This window comes from Bombina bombina, chromosome 2 (genome assembly GCF_027579735.1).
Source record: "Bombina bombina isolate aBomBom1 chromosome 2, aBomBom1.pri, whole genome shotgun sequence".
Classification (NCBI taxonomy): Eukaryota; Metazoa; Chordata; class Amphibia; order Anura; family Bombinatoridae; genus Bombina; species Bombina bombina.
The window spans coordinates 1240480289-1240505221 of NC_069500.1; the positions used below are offsets into that span (position 1 = coordinate 1240480289).

At 38.6% G+C, this 24933-nt stretch overlaps 1 protein-coding gene across 1 annotated transcript; it reads right to left on the reverse strand.

Annotated features, from left to right (window-relative positions):
* Positions 1-2744: 2744 nt before the first annotated feature.
* Positions 2745-24592, reverse strand: TMEM33 (transmembrane protein 33). Its single transcript, XM_053700875.1, has 8 exons — positions 24480-24592; positions 23220-23276; positions 20036-20130; positions 18341-18528; positions 17367-17434; positions 17126-17259; positions 5727-5810; positions 2745-2909 (listed from the first exon to the last, which is right to left on the reverse strand). Exons 2-8 carry the CDS (start codon positions 23262-23264, stop codon positions 2780-2782), a joined length of 744 nt encoding a protein of 247 aa, XP_053556850.1. The 5' UTR covers positions 23265-23276; positions 24480-24592; the 3' UTR covers positions 2745-2779.
* Positions 24593-24933: the final 341 nt, after the last annotated feature.

The window sequence follows — 24933 nt, forward strand, 5'->3', positions numbered from 1 at the left end:
TTACTTGTTGCGCTAGAGTTTCCAACCAAAAAGTTGAAGCTGCAGCAACATCAGCCAATGATATAGCAGGTCTAAGAAGATTACCTGAACATAGATAAGCTTTTCTTAGAAAAGATTCAATTTTTCTATCTAAAGGATCCTTAAACGAGGTACCATCTGATGTAGGAATGGTAGTACGTTTAGCAAGGGTAGAAATAGCCCCATCAACTTTAGGGATTTTGTCCCAAAATTCTAACCTGTCAGGCGGAACAGGATATAATTGCTAAAAACGTTTAGAAGGAGTAAATGAATTACCCAATTTATCCCATTCCTTAGCAATTACTGCAGAAATAGCATTAGGAACAGGAAAGACTTCTGGAATAACCGCAGGAGCTTTAAAAACCTTATCCAAACGTATAGAAGTAGTATCAAGAGGACTAGAATCCTCTATTTCTAAAGCAATTAGTACTTCTTTAAGTAAAGAGCGAATAAATTCCATCTTAAATAAATATGAAGATTTATCAGCATCAATCTCTGAGACAGAATCCTCTGAACCAGAAGAGTCCAAAGAATCAGAATGATGGTGTTCATTTAAAAATTCATCTGTAGAGAGAGAAGATTTAAAAGACTTTTTACGTTTACTAGAAGGAGAAATAACAGACAAAGCCTTCTTTATGGATTCAGAAACAAAATCTCTTATGTTATCAGGAACATTCTGCACCTTAGATGTTGAGGGAACTGCAACAGGCAATGGTACATCACTAAAGGAAATATTATCTGCATTAACAAGTTTGTCATGACATTTAATACAAACAACAGCTGGAGGAATAGCTACCAAAAGTTTACAGCAGATACACTTAGCTTTGGTAGATCCAGCAGGCAGAGGTTTTCCTGTAGTATCTTCTGGCTCAGATGCAACGTGAGACATCTTGCAATATGTAAGAGAAAAAACAACATATAAAGCAAAATAGAACAAATTCCTTATAAGACAGTTTCAGGAATGGGAAAAAAATGCCAAACATCAAGCTTCTAGCAACCAGAAGCAAATGAAAAATGAGACTGAAATAATGTGGAGACAAAAGCGACGCCCATATTTTTTGGCGCCAAATAAGACGCCCACATTATTTGGCGCCTAAATGCTTTTGGCGCCAAAAATGACGCCACATCCGGAACGCCGACATTTTTGGCGCAAAATAACGTCAAAAAATGACGCAACTTCCGGCGACACGTATGACGCCGGAAACGGAAAAGAATTTTTGCGCCAAAAAAGTCCGCGCCAAGAATGACGCAATAAAATGAAGCATTTTCAGCCCCCGCGAGCCTAACAGCCCACAGGGAAAAAAGTCAAATTTTTGAGGTAAGAAAAAATATGATAATTAAAGCATAATCCCAAATATGAAACTGACTGTCTGGAAATAAGGAAAGTTGAACATTCTGAGTCAAGGCAAATAAATGTTTGAATACATATATTTAGAACTTTATAAATAAAGTGCCCAACCATAGCTTAGAGTGTCACAGAAAATAAGACTTACTTACCCCAGGACACTCATCTACATGTTTGTAGAAAGCCAAACCAGTACTGAAACGAGAATCAGTAGAGGAAATGGTAAATATAAGAGTATATCGTCGATCTGAAAAGGGAGGTAAGAGATGAATCTCTACGACCGATAACAGAGAACCTTATGAAATAGACCCCGTAGAAGGAGATCACTGCATTCAATAGGCAATACTCTCCTCACATCCCTCTGACATTCACTGCACGCTGAGAGGAAAACCGGGCTCCAACTTGCTGCGGAGCGCATATCAACGTAGAATCTAGCACAAACTTACTTCACCACCTCCCTTGGAGGCAAAGTTTGTAAAACTGATTTGTGGGTGTGGTGAGGGGTGTATTTATAGGCATTTTAAGGTTTGGGAAACTTTGCCCCTCCTGGTAGGAATGTATATCCCATACGTCACTAGCTCATGGACTCTTGTTAATTACATGAAAGAAATAAATATATTTTTTTTAAACTTTCATAACCCAAGAAGATGGTCCGTTTTTCCAAGACAATGCTTAAATATCAAGTGGTGTAGTCTTTTCAACAAATGGTCTGTCGAACAAACAAGGAATGTTTTTCAGCTGACTGTCTCAATGACTGTATCACGTACCACCACAAAAAAAGCTAACTACATTGTTACATCAAAGTTCCATGACATTTTATTGCATCTTCCTTGAAACATAGGGCTTAAAGTTTACATTTAGAAAATGAACTAATTTATACATATAGCATTATGCTGTAAAATTATTTTGTAAATGAATCTATTCTATTTACATCTTAATAACAGAGTCCATATAAAGAATCATAACTTAAATTGATGTGTTAAAAAAAGAACTGATGACATTTTTTACTTAAATAGTTTTATAATTCAATGTGACTGAAAAGTTTAACATCTCATATTTCCTTCATTTTCAAACCATTAATAAGAAGGTACCCAGCCAAACTGATCTAAAAAAGTAGTATTTGTGCAAATGAGACATCAGGAATGGAAAAAAAAAATCTTTGTCTCATAGCAGTTGCTTTCTCAAAAGGAACATTATAATCTACATTCATTTATTGGGAACACAAACATAAGCCTAAGAAACTGCAAGAATTGACTTACAAAAAGGCATAGTTTAATTCAGCATCCTTGGTGCAGAACCTTGTTTAGGTCACGGTGTTTGAAATTGGTGCAAAATCTCGAGATACCATACGAAGTGCAGAAATACCAGCTGCTAATGCTCATTTAAGTACACATTACATAATTTATTAATTATAAGTTACGCAACAGTTGGTGCTAGTCTGCTTACAAAAGCAATGCTATTAAGACAAATTCTTCTCACAAAGTCTGGACATGCTGGCTTCATTATAAGATGCTCCAGGATAATCCTCAGCTCTGCAAACAGAGTTCTGTAACAAAAAAGATTAAATATTTATTTTTGATAGAGCAAAGCTGTCATCGTCACAGCGGCCAGTCTTAATGGATTGTTTATCTGGACAATAAGGGTTGCATAAATAATTCAGTCTAAATGAATAAAAAAAATATTTTAACCCAGCCATTAATATTTTCTTAAAGGAACAGTAAATCAAAAAGTTTCTAGATCACTGGTTAAAATTTAAAAAAGTCTTTCTAGATCACTGGTTTTCAAACCTGTCCTCAGGCCTCCCTAATAGCAGGGCCGGACTGGGCCGCCGGGATACTGGGAAAAATCCCGGTGAGCAGGTAGCCAGTGGTCCGCCTCTTTGTCATTTTAAGCATAGAGTAGTGGAGGGGTCCGAAGTCGAGCTGGTAAGCTGCTTTGTTTTGTTTGAGAAGGACTTTCACATTAACTCATTAATTGCCAAACAAAACCTTTTTTCAGTGTGATTTATTCAGTTATTGTGTAGGCAGGGCCGGATTAGGCCATGAGCCGGAGGGGGGCTGAGCAATAAAAATTCCCAGGGCCGGTCTGATTTCCCAGTCCGGCCCTGCCAAACAGGCAACATTTTGAGGACATCTGAAGTAGAGCACAGGTGAAATAATCAGTTGATAAGTAAACATGGTTATTTTGCCTGCTCTTATCCAAGGTAATCCTGAAAATCTGGTTTGTTGGGGAGGCCTGAGGACAGATTTGAAAACCAATGTACTAGATGCACAGACACTAAAAGGTAAATTTGTTTTGGGGCATTTATATTTAAGCATGTTCAAGCATGTTGTTATGGCCTACAACAGTGCTTCCCACAAAATGGAGTCACATTTTATTAAGTCAGTTTAAAGGAACATGAAACCCAATTTATTTCTTTCATGATTAAAAAGAGCATGTCATTTTAAACAACTTTCTAATTGACTCCTATTATCAAATTTGCTTCATTCTCTCAATATCCTTTGCTGAAAAGCATATCTAGATAAGCCCAGTAGTTGCTGATTGGTTGCTGCACATAGATGCCTCGTGTGATTGGCTCACCCATGTGCATTGCTATGTCTTCATCAAAGGATATCTAAAGAATTAAGCAAATTAGATAATAGAAGTAAATTGGAATGTTGCTTAAAAATGTATTTTCTACCTGAATCATGAAAGAAAAAAATGTGGGTTTAGTGTCCCTTTAACCTTTCACTGCTAAACCTTTTCTTACCCTGTGCCGAAGCAATTTTCAAATTGCACAAATGAAAAATACAAAAAAAACCCAAAAAGGATTAAAAAAAAATAAAATCTGTATTATAGCATTTTAGTTTTTTTTTTAAATGCATTTCTATAGTGTACATGGTAATCAACATCCCTAAAGCAACAAGCATGTAGAGCAACAACAAAAAAATTAAAAAAGAATTAAAAAAAATGACGACAGCATGGAGGTAGTTGACCTCTACACTGAAGAAGTTAATGTATAAAAGAATGAGGTAAGTATCCTTGTGCCATTAACAAGAAAACATTAAATGATTGACACATTCTTGCATTGTAATATCTTAAAAGCAGTATGTTAAACAGTAAATATATGTTAGACATAATGATGTACTTAAAGTAAATATTAGCTTTAGAATAATGGAGATATTTTTTACAATTAGTTGTTTAAATATTAAAAATATAAAATTGTAAACTTTAGTTTTTATAAAGTACTTAAGTTCCTATAAAATAATTGGTGCAGCCATGTTTAACCCTTTGCCCCATTTGGACGTCACACGGTACTTTGCCCAGCGTACCGTGTTGATTTAGTAGCTACGAACAAATAATATTTGTTCCAATATATATATATATAAAAACACAAGATCACAAAGGTGAACTCAGAGAGATGAGTATCACCACTGTGAGCTAAGGCAGCACACACTCTTGATTGATATAATGTTGAAACCTATTACCAAAATGAATAAATAATATATATGTCTGGAATACAAATGGATAATAGCAAAGTACAATCAGAAAATGTGTTAATAATAATTCATATACTTATCATACTCTGAAAGATCCTAATATAGGAAAATCAATGAAGAGTTTTGTCCTTCTGATGATCAGATGTAATAGGGGTTCAAAAAGCTGGTGTTCAATGCTGCTCGTCACAAAACAACTCAAGGTTCAATTTGAGTGAAAAGGTACAGCTGCAGAAATCTAAAAAAACAAGAGCAAAGATACACCTCTCATGAGAGGTGTATCTTTGCGCTTGTTTTTTTAGATTTCTGTATAATATATATATATATATATATATATATATATATATATATATATATATATATATATATATATATATATATATATATATATATATAGTTTTCAAAGGTAAATAAACCCACCCCCCAAAAGGCTCAATTTCTATTCGGGCAAGTGTTTCTCTATAATTTCTGGTAGCAAAGGGGTTAAACTTAAAAGTTCTCCCTTATTTATCTTTCCTGCTGAGGACAATTAGGTACAGATATAAAACAGAGAGTAAAAGGTGGTGTGGAAATCTAGTTTGAACATTCTTTTTTTGTGTGCTTATTTTATATTTGTCCTCAGCAGGAAAGATAGATAAGGGGAAACAAGTTTAAACATGGCAGCACCCATTACCTTATAAAAACCCAGAGGAATTTAGAAAACCAACAATTTAAAAGTTAAAATTACAGGACAAGTCGACAAACTAAATAATGAAAGTTTTTTAACTACACAATTAAACATTGTACATAACAATATCACTGTTTAATATCCCTTTACATCCCAAGCTAAAGTTTCCAAACTACATTGTGCCTTTAAATATGCCTTTAAAATGGCGTTATGGACTTACCGACAATAAGGATTTCTTCTAGAGGAATAACGTAGCGTTAAGAATCTGTAGTAAATGAATGATTGCAATAAGTTTCCTTGGCCACTGAAAAAATAAAACAGAAAGACAAGTTAGGATGTCAAGAAGCTACACAAAATCAATTAACAAGCATTATATGTTTGACACCTTCCCAAGCTTGGCGGAACAACTGGACAGAAGCTAGAACCTCTAAGAAGGCCAATAATATAGGAGTTATAATGGCACCAGATAATTAACTATACACTTATCAATTCTGCTTTAAATTTTCAGTAATAAACATACATTTACATGATCACAAAATCCAGTAGCGTACATGATAAAGTGCAGAACACAGTACCAAAAAGTACAAGCCATATATATTAAAAGATAAAAATGTACTGGCAGTGCTAGGCATTGAGTGATGGGTCACAAAGATGCATATATCAGAGTTGGTGCTGAGTCAGGGCTACAGCACAGCAGTGAGCACAGGGCTTTTTATGTTTATTAAAGGGACACTGAACCCACATTTTTCTTTCGTGATTCAGATACAGCATGCAATTTTAAGCAACTTTCTAATTTACTCCTCATATCAAATTTGATTCATTCTCTTGGTATCTTTATTTGAAATGCAAAAATGTAAGTTTAGATGCCGGCCCATTATTGGTGAACAACCTGGGTTGTTCTTGCTGATTGGTGGATAAATTCATCCACCAATAAAAAAAGTGCTGTACAGAGGTCTGAATCAAGGAAAAACAGAATTTATGTTTACCTGATAAATTTCTTTCTCCTACGGTGTGTCCGGTCCACGGCTTCATCCTTACTTGTGGGATATTCTCTTCCCCTACAGGAAATGGCAAAGAGAGCACACAGCAAAAGCTGTCCATATAGCCCCCCCTCTGGCTCCGCCCCCCAGTCATTCGACCGACGGTTAAGAGAAAAAGGAGAAACTATAGGGTGCCGTGGTGACTGTAGTGTACAGAAATAAAAATTTTAAACCTGACTAAAAGCCAGGGCGGGCCGTGGACCGGACACACCGTATGAGAAAGAAATTTATCAGGTAAACATAAATTCTGTTTTCTCCTACATTGGTGTGTCCGGTCCACGGCTTCATCCTTACTTGTGGAAACCAATACCAAAGCTTTAGGACACGGATGAAGGGAGGGAACAAGTCAGGTAACCTAAATGGAAGGCACCACAGCTTGCAAAACCTTTCTCCCAAAAACAGCCTCCGAAGAAGCATAAGTATCGAATTTGTAAAATTTGGCAAAAGTATGCAGAGAAGACCAAGTCACTGCCTTACAGATCTGATCAACAGAAGCCTCGTTCTTGAAGGCCCATGTGGAAGCCACAGCTCTAGTAGAGTGAGCTGTAATTCGTTCAGGAGGCTGCCGTCCGGCAGTCTCATAAGCCAATCGGATGATGCTTTTCAGCCAAAAGGAAAGAGAGGTAGCAGTAGCTTTCTGCCCTCTCCTCTTACCAGAATAAACGACAAACAAGGATGATGTCTGTCTGAAATCCTTTGTTGCTTCTAAATAGAATTTTAAAGCACGGACCACATCTAGGTTGTGTAACAAACGTTCCTTCTTCGAAACTGGATTCGGACACAGAGAAGGAACAACTACTTCCTGGTTAATATTCCTGTTGGAAACCACTTTTGGAAGAAAACCAGGCTTGGTACGTAAAACTACCTTATCAGTATGGAATACCAGATAGGGTGAAGTACACTGCAAAGCAGATAATTCAGAAACTCTTCTAGCAGAAGAAATAGCAACCAAAAACAGAACTTTCCAAGATAGTAACTTAATATCTATGGAATGTAAGGGTTCAAACGGAACCCCTTGAAGAACTGAAAGAACTAAGTTTAGACTCCATGGAGGAGTCATAGGTCTGTAGACAGGCTTGATTCTGACTAACGCCTGTACATCTGGCACGGCTGCCAGACGTTTGTGCAACAAAACAGACAGAGCAGATATCTGTCCTTTTAGAGAACTAGCTGACAAACCTTTATCCAAACCCTCTTGGAGAAAGGAAAGTATCCTAGGAATTTTAATTTTACTCCAGGAGAATCCCTTGGATTCGCACCAACAGATATATTTTTGACATATATTATGGTAAATTTTCCTAGTCACAGGTTTTCTGGCTTGAACCAGAGTATCTATAACTGAATCTGAAAACCCACGCTTAGATAGAATCAAGCGTTCAATTTCCAAGCAGTCCGTTGCAGAGAGACTAGATTTGGATGTTCGAATGGACCTTGTACTAGAAGGTCCTGTCTCAAAGGTAGCTTCCATGGTGGAGCCGATGACATATTCACCAGGTCTGCATACCAAGTCCTGCGTGGCCATGCAGGAGCTATTAGAATCACTGAGGCCTTCTCCTGTTTGATCCTGGCTACAAGCCTGGGAAGGAGAGGGAACGGTGGAAACACATAAGCTAGATTGAACGACCAAGGCGCCACCAATGCATCCACTAGCGTCTCCTTGGGATCCCTTGATCTGGACCCGTAGCGAGGAACCTTGGAGTTCTGACGAGACGCCATCAGATCCATATCTGGAATGCCCCATAGTTGAGTTAACTGGGCAAAGACCTCCGGGTGGAGTTCCCACTCCCCCGGATGGAAAGTCTGACGACTCAAATAATCCGCCTCCCAGTTGTCTACTCCTGGGATGTGAAATGCAGATAGATGGCAGGAGTGATCCTCCGCCCATTTGATAATCTTGAATACCTCCCTCATCGCCAAGGAACTCTTTGTTCCCCCCTGATGATTGATGTACGCTACAGTCGTCATGTTGTCCGACTGAAATCTTATGAATCTGGCCTTCGCTAGTTGAGGCCAAGCCAGGAGCGCATTGAATATCGCTCTCAGTTCCAAAATGTTTATCGGGAGGAGAGACTCTTCCCGAGACCATAGACCCTGAGCTTTCAGGGAGTCCCAGACCGCGCCCCAGCCTAAGAGACTGGCGTCGGTCGTGACAATGACCCACTCTGGTCTGCGGAAACTCATTCCCTGAGACAGGTGATCCTGAGTCAACCACCAGCGGAGTAAGTCTCTGGTTACCTGGTCTACTTGAATCTGGGGAGACAAGTCTGCATAATCCCCATTCCACTGTTTGAGCATGCACAGTTGTAATGGTCTTAGATGAATTCGAGCAAAAGGAACCACGTCCATTGCTGCAACCATTAATCCTATTACCTCCATGCACTGAGCTATGGAAGGCTGAGGAATAGATTGAAGAACTTGACAAGCGTTTAGAAGCTTTAACTTTCTGACCTCTGTCAGAAAAATCTTCATTTCTACAGAATCTATTATTGTTCCCAGAAAAGGAACCCTTGTGGACGGGGACAGGGAACTCTTTTCTACGTTCACCTTCCACCCGTGAGACCTGAGAAAGGCTAAAACAATGTCTGTATGAGCCCTTGCTTTGGAAAGGGACGACGCTTGGATTAGAATGTCGTCTAGGTAAGTTGCTACAGCAATGCCCCTCGGCCTTAGAACCACTAGAAGGGACCCTAGCACCTTTGTGAAAATTCTGGGAGCAGTGGCTAAACCGAATGGAAGAGCCACGAACTGGTAATGTTTGTCCAGAAAGGCGAACCTCAGGAACTGATGATGATCTTTGTGGATAGGAATATGCAGGTACGCATCCTTTAAGTCCACGGTAGTCATATATTGACCCTCCTGGATTGTTGGTAAAATCGTCCGAATGGTTTCCATTTTGAATGATGGAACTCTGAGGAATTTGTTTAGAATTTTTAAATCCAGAATTGGCCTGAAAGTTCCCTCTTTTTTGGGAACTACAAACAGGTTTGAGTAAAAACCCAGACCTTGTTCCGCTGTTGAAACTGGGTGTATCACTCCCATCTTTAATAGGTCTCCTACGCAATGTAAGAATGCCTGTCTCTTTATCTGGTCTGAAGATAAGCTAGACATGTGGAACCTTCCCCTTGGAGGAAGTTCCTTGAACTCTAGAAGATACCCCTGAGAGACAATTTCTAGTGCCCAGGGATCCGGAACATCTCTTGCCCAAGCCTGAGCAAAGAGAGAAAGTCTGCCCCCTACTAGATCCGGTCCCTGATGGGGGGCTACCCCTTCATGCTGTCTTGGTAGCAGCAGCAGGCTTCTTGGCCTGTTTACCCTTGTTCCAGCCTTGCAATGGTTTCCATGCTGGTTTAGGCTGGGAAGTGTTACCCTCTTGTCTAGAGGCTGCAGAGTTAGGAGTCGGTCCGTTCCTGAAATTGCGAAAGGAACGAAAATTAGATTTGTTCTTAGCCTTGAAAGGCCTATCCTGTGGGAGGGCATGGCCCTTTCCCCCAGTGATGTCTGAAATAATCTCCTTCAATTCCGGCCCGAAAAGGGTCTTACCTTTGAAAGGAATATTAAGCAATTTTGTTTTGGACGACACATCCGCCGACCAAGATTTTAGCCAAAGCGCTCTGCGCGCCACTATTGCAAAACCTGAATTTTTCGCCGCTAATTTAGCCAATTGAAAAGCGGCATCCAAAATAAAGGAATTAGCCAACTTTAGTGCATGAATTCTGTCCATGACTTCATCATATGGAGTCTCCTTTTGGAGCGAATTTTCTAGTTCCTCGAACCAAAAAGACGCTGCCGTGGTGACAGGAATAATGCACGAAATTGGTTGAAGAAGGAAACCTTGCTGAACAAATATCTTTTTAAGCAATCCTTCCAATTTTTTATCCATAGGATCTTTGAAAGCGCAACTGTCCTCAATAGGAATAGTTGTGCGCTTGGCTAACGTTGAAACTGCCCCCTCAACCTTAGGGACCGTTTGCCATGCGTCCCTTCTGGGGTCGACAATGGGGAACATTTTCTTAAATATAGGAGGTGGAACAAAAGGTATACCTGGCTTCTCCCACTCCTTAGTCACTATGTCCGCCACCCTCTTGGGTATCGGAAAGGCATCAGCGTGCACAGGGATCTCTAAGAATTTGTCCATTTTGCACAACTTCTCTGGAATCACCAAAGAGTCACAATCATCAAGAGTAGTTAGCACCTCCTTAAGCAGGGCGCGGAGATGTTCTAACTTAAATTTAAATGCCACGATATCGGGTTCTGCCTGCTGAGAAACTTTTCCTGAATCAGAAATTTCTCCCTCAGACAGACCCTCCCTCACTGCCAATTCAGATTGATGTGAGGGTATAACAGAATTATCGTCAGCGCCAACTTGCTCATCCTCTGTATTTAAAACTGAGCAATCACGCTTTCTGGGAAATGCTGGCAGTTTGGATAAAAGACTTGCTATAGAATTATCCATTACTGCAGTTAATTGCTGCATAGTAACAAGCATTGGCGCGCTAGATGTACTAGGTATCGCCTGCGCGGGCAAAACTGGTGTTGACACAGAAGGAGAGGATGATGAGCTATCCCCACTACCTTCATTTGAAGAATCATCTTGGGCAACCTTATTAAATGTGACAGTACTGTCCTTACTTTGTTTGGACGCCATGGCACAATTTGCACATACATTTAAAAGGGGGAACCACCTTGGCTTCCATACACACAGAACATATGCTATCTGAAGGTACAGACATGTTAGACAGATTTTGGCAGGCTATTAATGCAATAAAAACGTTTTTAAACAAAACCGTTACTGTCTCTTTAAATAATAAAAAGAGCACACTTTATTTTCACACTTTTATTTCCGGAAATATCCGATCTTTACAAAATTTACACCCCAGTGTCTTAATGCTTTGAAAGTATTGCACACCAAATTTCAAGTCTCTAAACCCTTAAATGAGCAAACCGGAGCTAATTGTTCAATTTACCGGTTTAAACACACTACAGTCCCTGCCACAGACTTTGCTGCGGCTTTTACCTTCCTTAGGGGTTATTCACCACAGAAATAAGCCTTCCTGAGTCCGTTTTTCAGCCACAGGACCCTCTCACATGAAGCTGCATGCACTGCCTCTAGAAGTAACTGCGCAACTGAGGCGCGAAAATGAGGCCTCCTCCCTCTGCATACCAGAGTGAAGGGGCCTTCCTGACTAGATTAGGCGTCTAAACAACTGCCAGGCGTAATAAAACGTTCCCAAAAGTGTTCCCAAATTCACAAAACACTCCAAATGTCATATAAATATGATATAAACCAATCAATTTAGCCCACAATAGTCTCAACCAGCATAGAGCCCATTTTATAAGCCTTAATTCTGTTATGAGTCTAAGAAAATGGCTTACCGATCCCATAAGGGAAAACTGACAGTCTTCTAGCATTACTATGTCTTGTTAGAAAAGAGACTGGTCATACCTGGAGCAGAAAAGTCTGCAAACTGTTCCCCCCAACTGAAGTTCTCTGGTTTCAACAGTCCTGCGTGGGAACAGCAATGGATTTTAGTTACTGGTGCTAAAATCATACTCCTCTTTTAACAGAACTCTTCATCACTTTCTGTTGTAGAGTAAATAGTACAAACCGGCACTATTTTAAAATAACAAACTCTTGATAGAAGAAATAAAACTACAACTAACACCACATACTCTTTACCATCCCCGTGGAGATGCTACTTGTTCAGAGCGGCAAAGAGAATGACTGGGGGGGCGGAGCCAGAGGGGGGGCTATAAAGACAGCTTTTGCGGTGTGCTCTCTTTGCCATTTCCTGTAGGGGAAGAGAATATCCCACAAGTAAGGATGAAGCCGTGGACCGGACACACCAATGCAGGAGAAAAGCTTAGATGCCTTCTTTTTCAAATAAAGAAAGCAAGAGAACAAAGAAAAATTGATAATAGGAGTAAATTAGAAAGTTGCTTAAAATTACATGTTCTATCTGAATCACTAAATAAAAAATTGGGGTTCAGTGTCCCTTTAATGTTGCTGCATGACAAGCTGAATTTGTGTGCAAAAGGAGGAGATGACGTTTAGCTAAGAGGGATGTTTACGTAGTAATAAACGGAGGGGGAAGGTGGAATATGTACAGTATGTGTGTGTATATCTATACATACAGAGAGTTATATTAACATAGCAGCAACTAGGGCACCCAGTAATTTGCCATTTGGTTCATGTTTCTCTAGGTGTTGTTCAAATGTTCCCTTTACAAGCAAAGACATCACTATAAATCCTCCTTCGCAAATGCAAGTCCACAGACCGGCTCCTCCGTAAGTAGCTATAAGCAGGCAGCCTGGCTGTTAGTATCTGGTGCAGTTTGTAAATGACAGCAGGCTCCTCCATTTGCAAAATGAGAGATACTTGTAAACTAAATGAGTCTATGTCCCTGGACTGGAAAACTACACATATACATCTGTTGTGATCAATAAGAGTCAGACATAAGCTTCTGCACTGAGTATCAGGTGACATTGTTAGGATTAAAAGGCTGCAATACACACTCTAGCCTTTATGTAGGAAAGCAACAAATTGTGTAGCTAAATTATATAAAAACCATGTGGACTGCTTAGATTATATATGACTATCCAAGACCTCTCCCTCTTCAGTACTGTGAGGTTCCTCAAGGAATTTTAGAATGGCAATATTTAGCTTGAGAGGTATTTAGCTATTTCGGGTCCTGAGTGTGAAAGAGACACATACATTGCAACATATTGCTATTTTCTGATCATCAGTTTGTTTGTGTCTAAACAATCTGAGTAGACACTGAGCATATATCACTTCTTATAGGACACCTACAAAGTTTATTTTATATGCAAGTCATTAAATTAAGGTGAACTTCATATATAAAAATATAGTTAAAATTAATTCACCCCATTGCAAAACAAAAATATAGAACATAAAAAAAAGATTAGAAGTCTGAAGGCATTTTAATTTAGCTTGAAAACATTTTGTTGTTGCAATAGGAGGGATTTGTTAAAGGTTAATCAGTTTCATATCCTTTTAAACAGTCAAACATGTCAGTGTAACTTAGCAAATTAAACACATATCTATACTATAATCGCGTTTGTAACGCGTCCGTCGCCAGTTGCACACGCATCCTCAAAGGAACTGTTGGAAGTGCGAGGCAGCCAACAGAATTCACCTGAATGCGGCGAAGGTAAATTCTTTCACCAACCTGTCATTTTCGGAATCCACTGGGATGCAGCAAAGGCAAACGGAGCATTACAAAAAAAAACGCCCGCAATAAGTATTAAAACAGAATATAGAGAGTGGTGTACACACCGTATACCACACCCTTAGGGGGCGCCTCCTAATAGCTACAATACCAAATAACAAGGACAATTAATGAATATAGACATAAAGAATTAACAAAAAATGTCCATAGAAACCAAAATATGAAAATGATCCAAAAGGAGGGGCAGCTCTCTGTCAAAGGACGGTCATCCTGATATGTTGCTATCTGCAGAGAAAGAAAACAGAGGCGCCACCATGGCCTAGTACCACCAGAGCAGATGAAGATAATTGTTTATACTCGCAAACAAAAAGCACCCAGTGGTGCTATTGGGGCAGGCTGGAACTTTGCAGTGGTCCAGCTCACTATTAACCCCCAGCTGAGATCCAATCAAATTCCTTTGAAGGGGCCTGTTGTCTGAGTGAGCAAGAGAGGCAAACAAACATAGCCCAGTAACGTTTAAACAAGAGCAATAGGTATCTCAAAGATTGCACTTACAGAAATAAATACACCTCCAGGTGCAATAATCGCGTACTGGGACCTCGCAGCCGCCCAGTTGACTGTTAACACCAAAGCAAGCAGCAGCAGCCACATAAATTGTTCCAAAGTTCCCAGCACTCAGTGGACGGTGACATACACCAAAAACGGCAAGTGTATATTAAAAATGATACTTTATTTAAAAAGCGACGCGTTTCTCAGCCTCTTGAGGGCTGTTTCATCAGGCTATGATCATAGCCTGATGAAACAGCCCTCAGGAGGCTGAGAAACGCATCGCTTTTTAAAGTATAATTTTTAATATACACTTGCCGTTTTTGGTGTATTTATTTCTGTAAGTGCAATCTTTGAGATACCTATTGCTGTTGTTTAAACGTTACTGGGCTATGTTTGTTTGCCTCTCTTGCTCACTCAGGCACCAGACAACAGGCCTCTTCAAAGGAATTTGATTGGATCTCTGCTGGGGGTTAACAGTGAGCTGGACCACTGCGAAGTTCCAGCCTGCCCCAATAGCACCGCTGGGTGCTTTTTGTTTGCGAGTATAAACAATTATCTTCATCTGATTACATCTGCTCTGGTGGTACTAGACCATGGTGGCGCCTCTGTTTTCTTTCTCTGCAGAAGTATTAAAACAAAATACCCAATAAAATTAACCCCTAAATCTGCCAACCACAACATCGCAAACTACCTAATACATCTATTAACCCCTAATCCACCAACCTCCCACAACGCATTAAACCTAATTTACCTATTAACTCCTAAACCGCCAACCCTCACAACGCAAAATACTAATTTAATGACTAAGCTTCCTAACCTAACACCCCCTAAATGAACCCCTTAATTACATTAAAAAAAAATACTACATTACAATTAAAATTTAAAAAAAAATACATTAATCTAAAATTACAGAAAATAAAAGGCTAACAATACAAAAATAAACAACACTATCCAAAATAAAAAAATTAAACCCAATCCCTATGAAAATAACCCCCCAAAATAAAAACACCCCCTAATCTAAGAATAAACTACCAATAGCCCTTAAAAGGGCTTTTCGTAGGGCATTGCCCTAAAGAAATCAGCTCTTTTATATTAAAAATAAACAAAGTCCCCCCTAACAGTAAAACCCCCCACCCACCAAACCCCCAAAATAAAAAAACTAACACTACTAAACCTAAACTACCCATTGCCCCTAAAGGGGCATTTGTATTAGCCATTCAGCTCTTTTGCAAATTGCCCAATTAACCCTAATCTAAAAAAACAACCCCCCCTCCAAAATATATATTAAAAAAAAACAACAAAAAAACACTAAAGCCCCAAATTAGGTACTCATGGTTTCAGAAGTCCGGCAGAGAAGGTCTTCCAGGCGGGTCGATCATACTTTTGTATTTTTAATGTAAAAGAGCTGATGTATTTAGGGCAATGCCCTACAAAAAGCCATTTTAAGGGCTATTGGTAGTGAAGTATTAGATTAGGGGGTGTTTTTATTTTGGCTGGGATTTTTTTTATTGGGGTATTAGTTTAGGTTTAATTTTATTATTTTGGATAGCTTTGGTTTATTTTTTTTTCTGTATTTTTACTTTTTTTTTAATTTTTTGTAGCTTGGGGGGGTGTTACGTTTTTAACACATAGACTGCCCTCTGGACAGGCTTATCAACTAGTCAACAATAAATATGTTTTGGCAATCAGCGTAAACTTTGCACGAGTTGGTCCAAGATAAACATGTGACTCTCAGAGTTTTGCATACAGTGACAGCAAGAAGTTAGGTATGTGTTTTAACGTATTAAAAATGGACCCAATCACCAGCACTGCCAAATAAGGAACTTACTATATGTAAAAAACAACCAAACTTAAAAAAGGACATTCCAGACAAAATTAGATGCATTTCAAGTTTGTATAGAAGCATTTTGTAAAATACATGTATTAGCAAAAATGTTTCTAATAAAAGTTATAGCTGATTGAAAAGCATTTAAGTATGCACCATACACCAGCATTTTAAACACAGCACTTGCTCAGAGAGCCTAAGGTGCGAGACATGATACAAGCCTCACTGGCGCTCTGAGCAACTGCTGTATTTAAAATGCTGGTGCACTGAGAATTTCCAGCTATGCTTCACATACAGGGAAAAATGTTAACACTAAAACAGTGATAACGTTTACTACAAATATTTTTGCAAATGCATGTATATTGCAAACATGTTTTTATTCATGGATATAATTCATCTATGTACATTCAGTTTTGACTGGAATGTCCCTTTAAGATCTGCAAAGTACTCCATTTGATTTTAGCTTTTCTAAAGATATGTAATACAACAAAAAAAAACCTGCAAAAACGTGTATGAAAAGGGTTAAAAAGCGTATTTAAGACTTTGAAAACAGGAAAGGCTAAAGAAGTGAAGGGCGATATTAATGTGACAAGAAGCTTAAATCCAATTTAAAATAATGAGATAAATGCATATAATGCTGAATACAGTCCTAGAAAAATAGGACCCTTATAGTCCAGTGCTTGACAAATCTGTTTAAAAATTTGTAGCCAGTAAGAATATTTAGGAGCCAGCCAGATGGATTTGTATATAGATATATGGAAAATAACCAAAAAAACTTAGGAGCCAGGGGTAAAATTCTAGGAGCCAGTGGCTCCCAGGCTCCTGGGTTTGTCGAGCCCTGCCTTATACCATAACTAACTTTACATCCTTTACTTCATGGTACACATAACAATACAAGCTACTATTTGTAAAGAAACTGGGAAGATTTTCCAGATACATTTAGGTTTCTGTATTTAAGATTCTTGGAAACAAAAAGAATCACAGAATACTTACATGCCATTTTGAGAACATTTCTTACCTAAGCAGCATAAATACAGTTGCTGGCATTAAGAATATTTCATTGCAAGCAATGAACTTCAGGATGTTCTGCTGATTTGCATTTAATTTCTCCAGGAGTGATCTGATAAAAGGCATGCTGTTTATCCCTTTGGCCTAGGGACACAAAATGAGGAACTTTAATTATTGTGCACTGTAGAAATAACACAAGTGTTGCTTTCACAACGTTACAATGCAGTGTACTTGAGAAAACAGATACCTACATCTAGGACCTTTTTTGTGTATGTTGAAGCGTGGAGCAAAGAAAACAGTAAGACTGGGAAAATACTCACTGAAGCAACAGGTTAAGAAAAACATTTAAGTTGTCATTCAATTAATAATACATTTAATGTATCATTTGAATCATAATACATGTGTTACCTTTGACAAACTCTGTGCACACTAGTTTTATAAAGTGCTAGACTGCTGCTGCAAGCATATGCTGTATCAAATAATGGCATTCTACAAATGAAGGGTAATAATAGGGTTTTACACAAATAAATTAAACAAAATATAGCTACTAGAACGTCAGGAAGTAGCAACCAGCTCAAAGAAAATGTACATATTGCAAATGCAAAACACCTGCCAAGATGATTTGGTAACTAAGCAACACTAACAACCATGAATCCGAGGTACACATAGACCAACTCACACTTTCACTGTTTTCTTTAGGAAAAGAAATTACTTTAAACAGAGGATATGCACAAGTCTGTGATCTGTTACATTATAATTATGTAATGTAATCTATTAAAGGGATATGAAACCTAAACAATTTATTTTGTGATTCAGACAGAGCATACAATTTTTAAAAAGTTTCCAATTTACTTCTATTATCAAATTTGAATCATTACCATGATATTCTGTGTTGAAGAGATACCTAGGTAGGCATCTGGAGCACTATATGGCAGTATATAGTGCTGCTATCTAGTGCTCTTGCAAAACCGCTGTCATATAGTACTCCAGAAATGGGCCAGCTCCTAAGCTTACATTTTTGCTTTTCAACAAAAGATACCAAGAGAACAAAGAAAAATTGACGATAGAAGTATATTAGAATGTGGTTTAAAATTGCATGCTCTATCTGAATCATGAAAGAAAAATGTGTTTCATATCCCTTTAAGTACTTCATAACAAAAATGTGCCAAGCTGATTGTTGGCTTAGCCCTCTCTAGTTTACATTACATGCACTTGCAAAGGATACTTGTAACAGGGTAAGAGTTAACAAAGATCAGTGAATACAACAGGTAATGGCAACTGTCCTCCAACAGAGCCTGGGTTAGGAAAGCTCGGCTTAGCTGAAAATTTGGTAACCGCTGATGCAGACGAAGAGCACTTGTGAGAGCATTTGCCAACAAGGCACGCTGATAGAAGTTGGCAGCTTCATGTAACCTGTAAAGAAAGAAATAATAAAGCACCACATGAAAGCAAAGCCAAGAAGTAGAAGCATTACTTTGTTCTTTTGGTATCTTTATTTGAATGTAAGCTTAGGAGCTAGCCCATTTTTGGTTCAGCACCTGGGTAGTTCTTGCTGATTGGTGGCTACATTTAGACACCAATCAGCAAGCGCAACCCAGGTGCTGAACCAAAAACGGGCCTATACTTACATTCCTGCTTTTTAAAATAAAGATACCAAGAGAACGAAGAAAAATTGATAATAGGAGTAAGTTAGAAAGGTGCCTAAAATTGCATGCTCTATCTGAATCATGAAAGTTTAATATGTAAAGGTATGCATTAAAATATGACTGCTATAAAAATGTTTTATTTATTTTAGAACTATTATGCCTAGTTGTAATGCCAAATACATTATCAAATTCCAGATATTTGAGTGCGCCATGCCAACTAGACCTTTATTAGTAGCAACAACTAAAATTGGATTATCTTTTAAAAATGTAATAAACACTATTTTAACAGAGTTTCAACGGTTACAAGTTTTGTGGCTTAATGGAAAAGTCCAGTGGCTAAAGACAAAGAACATATTGTAAACAGCATTGAACAACTAGGCAGAAGAAAAATAACAGTAATGGCATGTTATGGTTAAATAGGAAATTGCTCAAGAGCAGAAGTATTCTTTCCTCAAGGCTGATAATATTTCTATATTTACACTTTCTCTATTGAAACTAAGTGATTTTACATAGTCTCTTAATTGACCAATTGTTGATTTTGTTATTCGACTGAGTTTAGTGGTCCTTTAAATCAAAAAGTGGAAGGTAATTAACAGTGTGAATTGTTAATTGAAAAATACTTCTCTCATTTGGAAGGGTCCTGGTTATGCATATAGATCAGTCATAATGAGTTTCTTTAGTCACCAGCAAATAAAAAGTGATATAGGCTCAGGAGCAACAATGCATTACTGAGAGCTAGCTGTCTATTGGTGGCTGCACATATATGCTTCTTGTCACTGGCTTAATTAATGCGTTCAGCTAGCTCCCAGTAGTGCACAGCTGCTCTTTCGAGAAAAGGATACAAAGAGAATCAAGCAAATTTGACAACAGAAGCAAATTGCTGCAAATAAAATATGTACCAATAAGATCCAAGATGTTTTATTACTATAGCCGAGTTACAAAATATGAGACGTGGCTAATGTAAATATGAAACTTCTTAGCCAATAGCCGTGCAGGCTATGTTGCTTGGCGCCAGCTGGCCCACACAGCTCTTTGCTAAGAGGTGGAAACGTCACCGCTCAGCGAAACAGCGTTCTGCCGTGGGCTGCCTCTAAGCAGCTCAGTGCGGCGAACACTTCAAACAAATAAAGGAGCTTTCAGCATGAAGTATTTTATACTTCATGACTGAAAGTCCCCTTTATTTGCTCCAAGGGTAAATCCTAGCGTTTCACAAATGCTAGGATTTACCATCACTTTAAGGTAAAAAAAAGTAATAAAATATATCTGGTACTTACCCTAAAATTGGTAGAATAAATAAAGCTGAACAGTACACAGTGAACCATCGAGAAAGCCACATTGCTGTGTCCAGTTTGTTCGCTAGCAAATATTGCTACAAGATAGAAAAGAAAAAGCAAATTAATTATGTTGAATTTAGATATGAGAAACAATTTATACAATAATCGTAAAAATCAGATTTGACAGGATCGATGATCTTAAAGAAACAGTAAAAGTTTGCTTGTCTGTTTCCTTTGATAGATTAGCGCTGCAGAATCTGTCGGTGCTCTACAAATACCTGATATTATTATTATTAATAATAATAATAATAGATGCACTGTGGAGAAACAAACAATAAAGGGAATCTTCCTTAATAATATCTTTCAAAATAGACAAGGCTTGAAAATTTCAGTAATCCACTTGAGTGGACAAGTACCTTTTTGCCTCTGGACTAGTAACTTTTAATTAATAAAAAGAGAGAAGCGCTTAACCTGGGAATGAACAATAGCATAATAGCTTGTTCTATGGCAAGTTACCACCCAAGAAGCTCAACATGTGCCTTTCACAGAGAAGAACTTTTCTGAAGCATATCAGTCTGATCCTGACTTCACAGTACAGTCCAGCCCCGAAATACCAGGCAATCCCTCTCTGAACAAGAGAAACAGCAAAACCCCAGACGTACGTTTTGGCCTATTGTGGGCCTCGTCAGTGAGGTGCAGCCATATCCCTCTAGGCACACTGAGCAACGGGTCCACGTCTGGATTCCTGCATCACACTTATGGAGACTTCCCTAAGTGTCATAATTTGCATAAATAAAAAGAGAGAAGCGCTCAACCTGGGAACGTGGACCCGTTGCTTAGTGTGCATAGAGGGATTTGGCTGCACCTCACTGACAAGGCCCACAATAGGCCGAGACGTACGTCTGGGGTTTTGCTGTTTCTCTCGTTCAGAGAGGGATTGCCTGGTATTTCGGGGCTGGACTGTACTGTGAAGTCAGGATCAGACTGATATGCTTCAGGAAAGTTCTTCTCTGTGAAAGGCACATGTTGAGCAAAAAGAGGCTGCTTCTTGGGTAGTAACTTGACATAGAACAAGCTATTATGCTATTGTTCGTTCCCAGGTTGAGCGCTTCTCTCTTTATTTATAGTAACTTTTAATCCCTGACCAGTAAACTATACTTTTTTTCCATCCCTGTATTTATGCATGTATATATTTTATATATCCTAGCCCCAGAGGCATAACTTTATTTCACTTTCTGCAATGAAACTTTTAGTGGAAAAATTTCTGCAGGTCATTTTGGAATGAAATTCTGTTTTAAATTAGGCAGCTACAATAAAGCATCGACGGTCATCAATCAATGCACTGCTGCTTTGCAGAGCTGCTCGGGTATTTGACTGTTCTCTTCAAACAGTGCTTTACTTTGGCTGCACTGTGTAAAGTAATACTTACGCAGTGCTGCCACAGCACAGTACTGTTTAAAGAGAACAGTCTGATGTGGAGCAGAGCTGCAAAGGGAAAGCGCTAAAAGTTCTTGCATCTGTCCTGTTCTTACTGCAGACATGCTGCATTTTCTGCAATAAAATCTCAGATCACAGTATCTTCTGCCTTGGGGATCTTAGCATACCATTCCTTCACATGACTACATAAATAAATGGTGCCTATAACTTTGATACTGATCACCTACAAATGAGAGGGAATGAGATAACCCTTTACTTCACCACAAATATTTTTTTATGTACACACACAAACATACATTTTTAAAGTGACATTAAACTGCCTCAACAGAATGTTAGCGTTGTTTTTCCTCCTGTCTCTGCGCAGCTCTTGCCAGAGTCTCTTATTTTAACTATTTATAGGTGCTGGTTAGTGGATCTCTGTTTTTTCATACTAGGCGCTGCTACCTTGGAGCTCATGTATTTGTGCACATTGTGAGAGGGCTAGTAAACGTTCACAGATCAGATATATTGTGAGTAATATTTGTAGCGGTATTATGTACTTCAAATTAGCACACACAATGTAGAGCAGGAGGTTTATTTTTTTTTTTTATACACAGCTTAAAAGTTACATAACATGTATTAAAAGACCACATGAATAATAGAGAGCAATGTAGCCAGTGAAACATGTAAAGGTTCCATTTCATACACATTAACCCTAAGTGCAAAATTCAGATGTCAAAAAGCGGACAACATCTTTGATCTGTGAATGCGCACCCCGTCCGTCATAGAGTGCAAGAATACCTAAGCTCCAAGATGGCGGCTCCCAGTATGAAGATGGCACCAGTAAGGGGTTTAATTACAAGAATAGCTCTAAAAAGAGCTGCAGGCAAAGGAGAAAAAAAAATTAACACAGCGAGTAGATGACGTGTATATCAGAGGCAAACAAATCTTTATTTCTTCTTGTGAAAGTGCAACACATGTGGGTTTGCAAATTGCACAGATCTTAGTGTGTTGCACTTTCAAAAAAATAAATCTAGCTCCAAAAAGAGACTAATGCCGCGAGCAGCCGCATTCTTCCACATTTGTTTGCATCCGAAACCACTGAACGCACAGGTGGAAGCTGTGTCCAGCAGTTTTAATGACAACCAAAACAATGCACATAATCAATTATTCATTATTATTTATTTACAAAGCACCATCATATTCCGCTACACTGACAAGTACGGTCAGTAACTACATTTACAAAGCCACCATTACAGAATGTAAAAGTGCCTGCCTGTGATGTGCACGAACAATACACAGCTGTTCTACAGGACAGAGACACTCATGGACTAACATTCCAAAGCTGTTACTAAGGAAACAACATTAACATATTTCAGGTTACCTAAGACAAAAAAGTTAATGGCCATCAACTGGTACATAACAGCATCATTGTCTATCAATATTGTAATAAAGAATAAAAAATTATATAGTAAAAATATATATATTTACATTTTCATTGTCAAGCCTTTGCTGTCAAAAACAGAGGCCTCAGTACTCAATTGGCAGCTTTTCTTATTGCAAAAATAGGTAGAGTTTATTAACTGCAAGACAAGGATATTTTTATGTTTGTGTAACGGTAAGGTCACACGTGCCAAAATGACCAAAGTTAGTAGTGTCTTCATAATATGATTGTGATGACATATTTATTATGCAGATTACAGTATTCTTGTTCATATCAACCTAAATCTAAGTGAACAGAGGGGAATATACAAAGCAGCTGACTTACCATTGCTCCTCCCTGAGGAGGGCTGCTGGGAACAGAGTCCACCATCTCTGCAAACACCTGAAATAAAAAAAACACAAACTGAAAGTGCAATGATGGGCAACCAGGGGACATGTGCAGACCAGAAGTATGTAAAGCTACTCAAAGTGATATTTTATTCAAAATTAAACTTTCATGATTCAGATTGGGCATGCTATTTTAAGCAACTTTCTAATTTACTCCTATTATCAAATTGTCTTCGTTCTCTTGGTATCTTTATTTGAAAAGCAGAAATGTAAGCTTAGGAGCTGGCCTATTTTTGGTTCAGCACCCTGCGTAGCTCTTGCTGATTGGTGGCTACATTTACCCTGTCCCCAATTTTGCATAACCAACACGATAATATTAATATACTTTTTACATCTGTGATTACCTTGTATCTAAGTCTCTGCAGACTGCCCCCTTATCTCAGTTCTTTTGACAGACTTGCATTTTAGCCAATCAGTGCTGACTCATAAATAACTCCACCTGAGTGAGCACAATGTTTTCTATATGGCACTGTCTAGTTGTGAAAAACTGTCAAAATACAATGAGATAAGAGGGCTTAGAAATTAGCATGGGGGCCTACCTACTTTTAACTTTAAAAAAAATAAGTAAATTGTAAAGGTGTGTGAAATTGCATGCCCTATCTTATTCATGAAAGTTTAATTTTGTCTTGACTGTCCCTTTAAATAAGAGCTTGCACCTTTCTGAACTTGATTTCTGCTACCCCTCTTCTATCCAATACAGTATATGTGTTTCAGACAAGTCAGGGTCATATACGCTTGTGGCATTGGAATAAAGTGTCAAATGTGATTACAAACGAAAATGTTTTGCAACACTGTACGAGCACTATGGCCTTACAAATAATCCAGTAACGTGATATTAGAATGGACAGCCTTACAACATTGTAAAATAAATATCTTGGCCACACAAGGCCATTCATTATATATACACACGTTATACATAAAGGTATTTTAGTACTGGAGATTGTTTCATTAATGTAAATTAACTCTAAATAGAAATGTTTCTGTTTTACACTTCTAGAGCGTTTTATTTCATCACAAATCACAGTCTGCAAAACGGGGAAGCAGCCAAGGCCTCCTTTACGGAACCTCTCATTCATTCACTGTCAATACTCCACAACAGTCCATCTTATCCCAGACCCGCAGCTTTTTCTGCCGGTTGTGACAGCCAGGACCAGAACCTCCTATTTCCCCCACCACACGTTACCATCAGTCCACTCACCCCGATACCAGGCAGCACCACACTGACACTTCTTCCGGATACTGCGGTTACCGATAGCTGTGACGTCACTACTCTACTAGAGCACAAAGATTGCGAAAAGAAAATAGGGCGGGTTCAACAGCTGCACTAGGGCATCACTTCAGGACCAATGGTGTAGCCGCAAAACGTCACGTTGATAGACAGGTCCCGTAACCAATGGTGAATAACGTTTTGTGAATTCTGGAAGGTTCTGCGGAATGTCAACTTCAGCATAATGGTCATGGACGTAGAAGGTTTCTTAGTCATAAAGATGAAGGCTCGTGAAAGTGTAAACGTTGTAGATGGTTACATATTCCTTACATAATGGGAAAGCTTATTGGAGCGCTGTGACATTATTGTATTACAAGACAAGATACTCCATCCCTACTCAGCACAGCAGCAATAGATAGGAAAAAAATGGAACCAATACACAAGT

Bases quoted from the DNA above. Each gene is read 5' to 3' on its own strand.
- TMEM33 (XM_053700875.1), bottom strand. From the start codon at position 23,264: ATGGTGGACTCTGTTCCCAGCAGCCCTCCTCAGGGAGGAGCAATG. The intron at 20,131-23,219 runs GTAAGTCAGCTG...TCTATCTTGTAG, and splicing joins CTCCTCAGGGAGGAGCAATG to CAATATTTGCTAGCGAACAA. The intron at 18,529-20,035 runs GTAAGTACCAGA...CTTTCTTTACAG, and splicing joins TTTATTCTACCAATTTTAGG to GTTACATGAAGCTGCCAACT.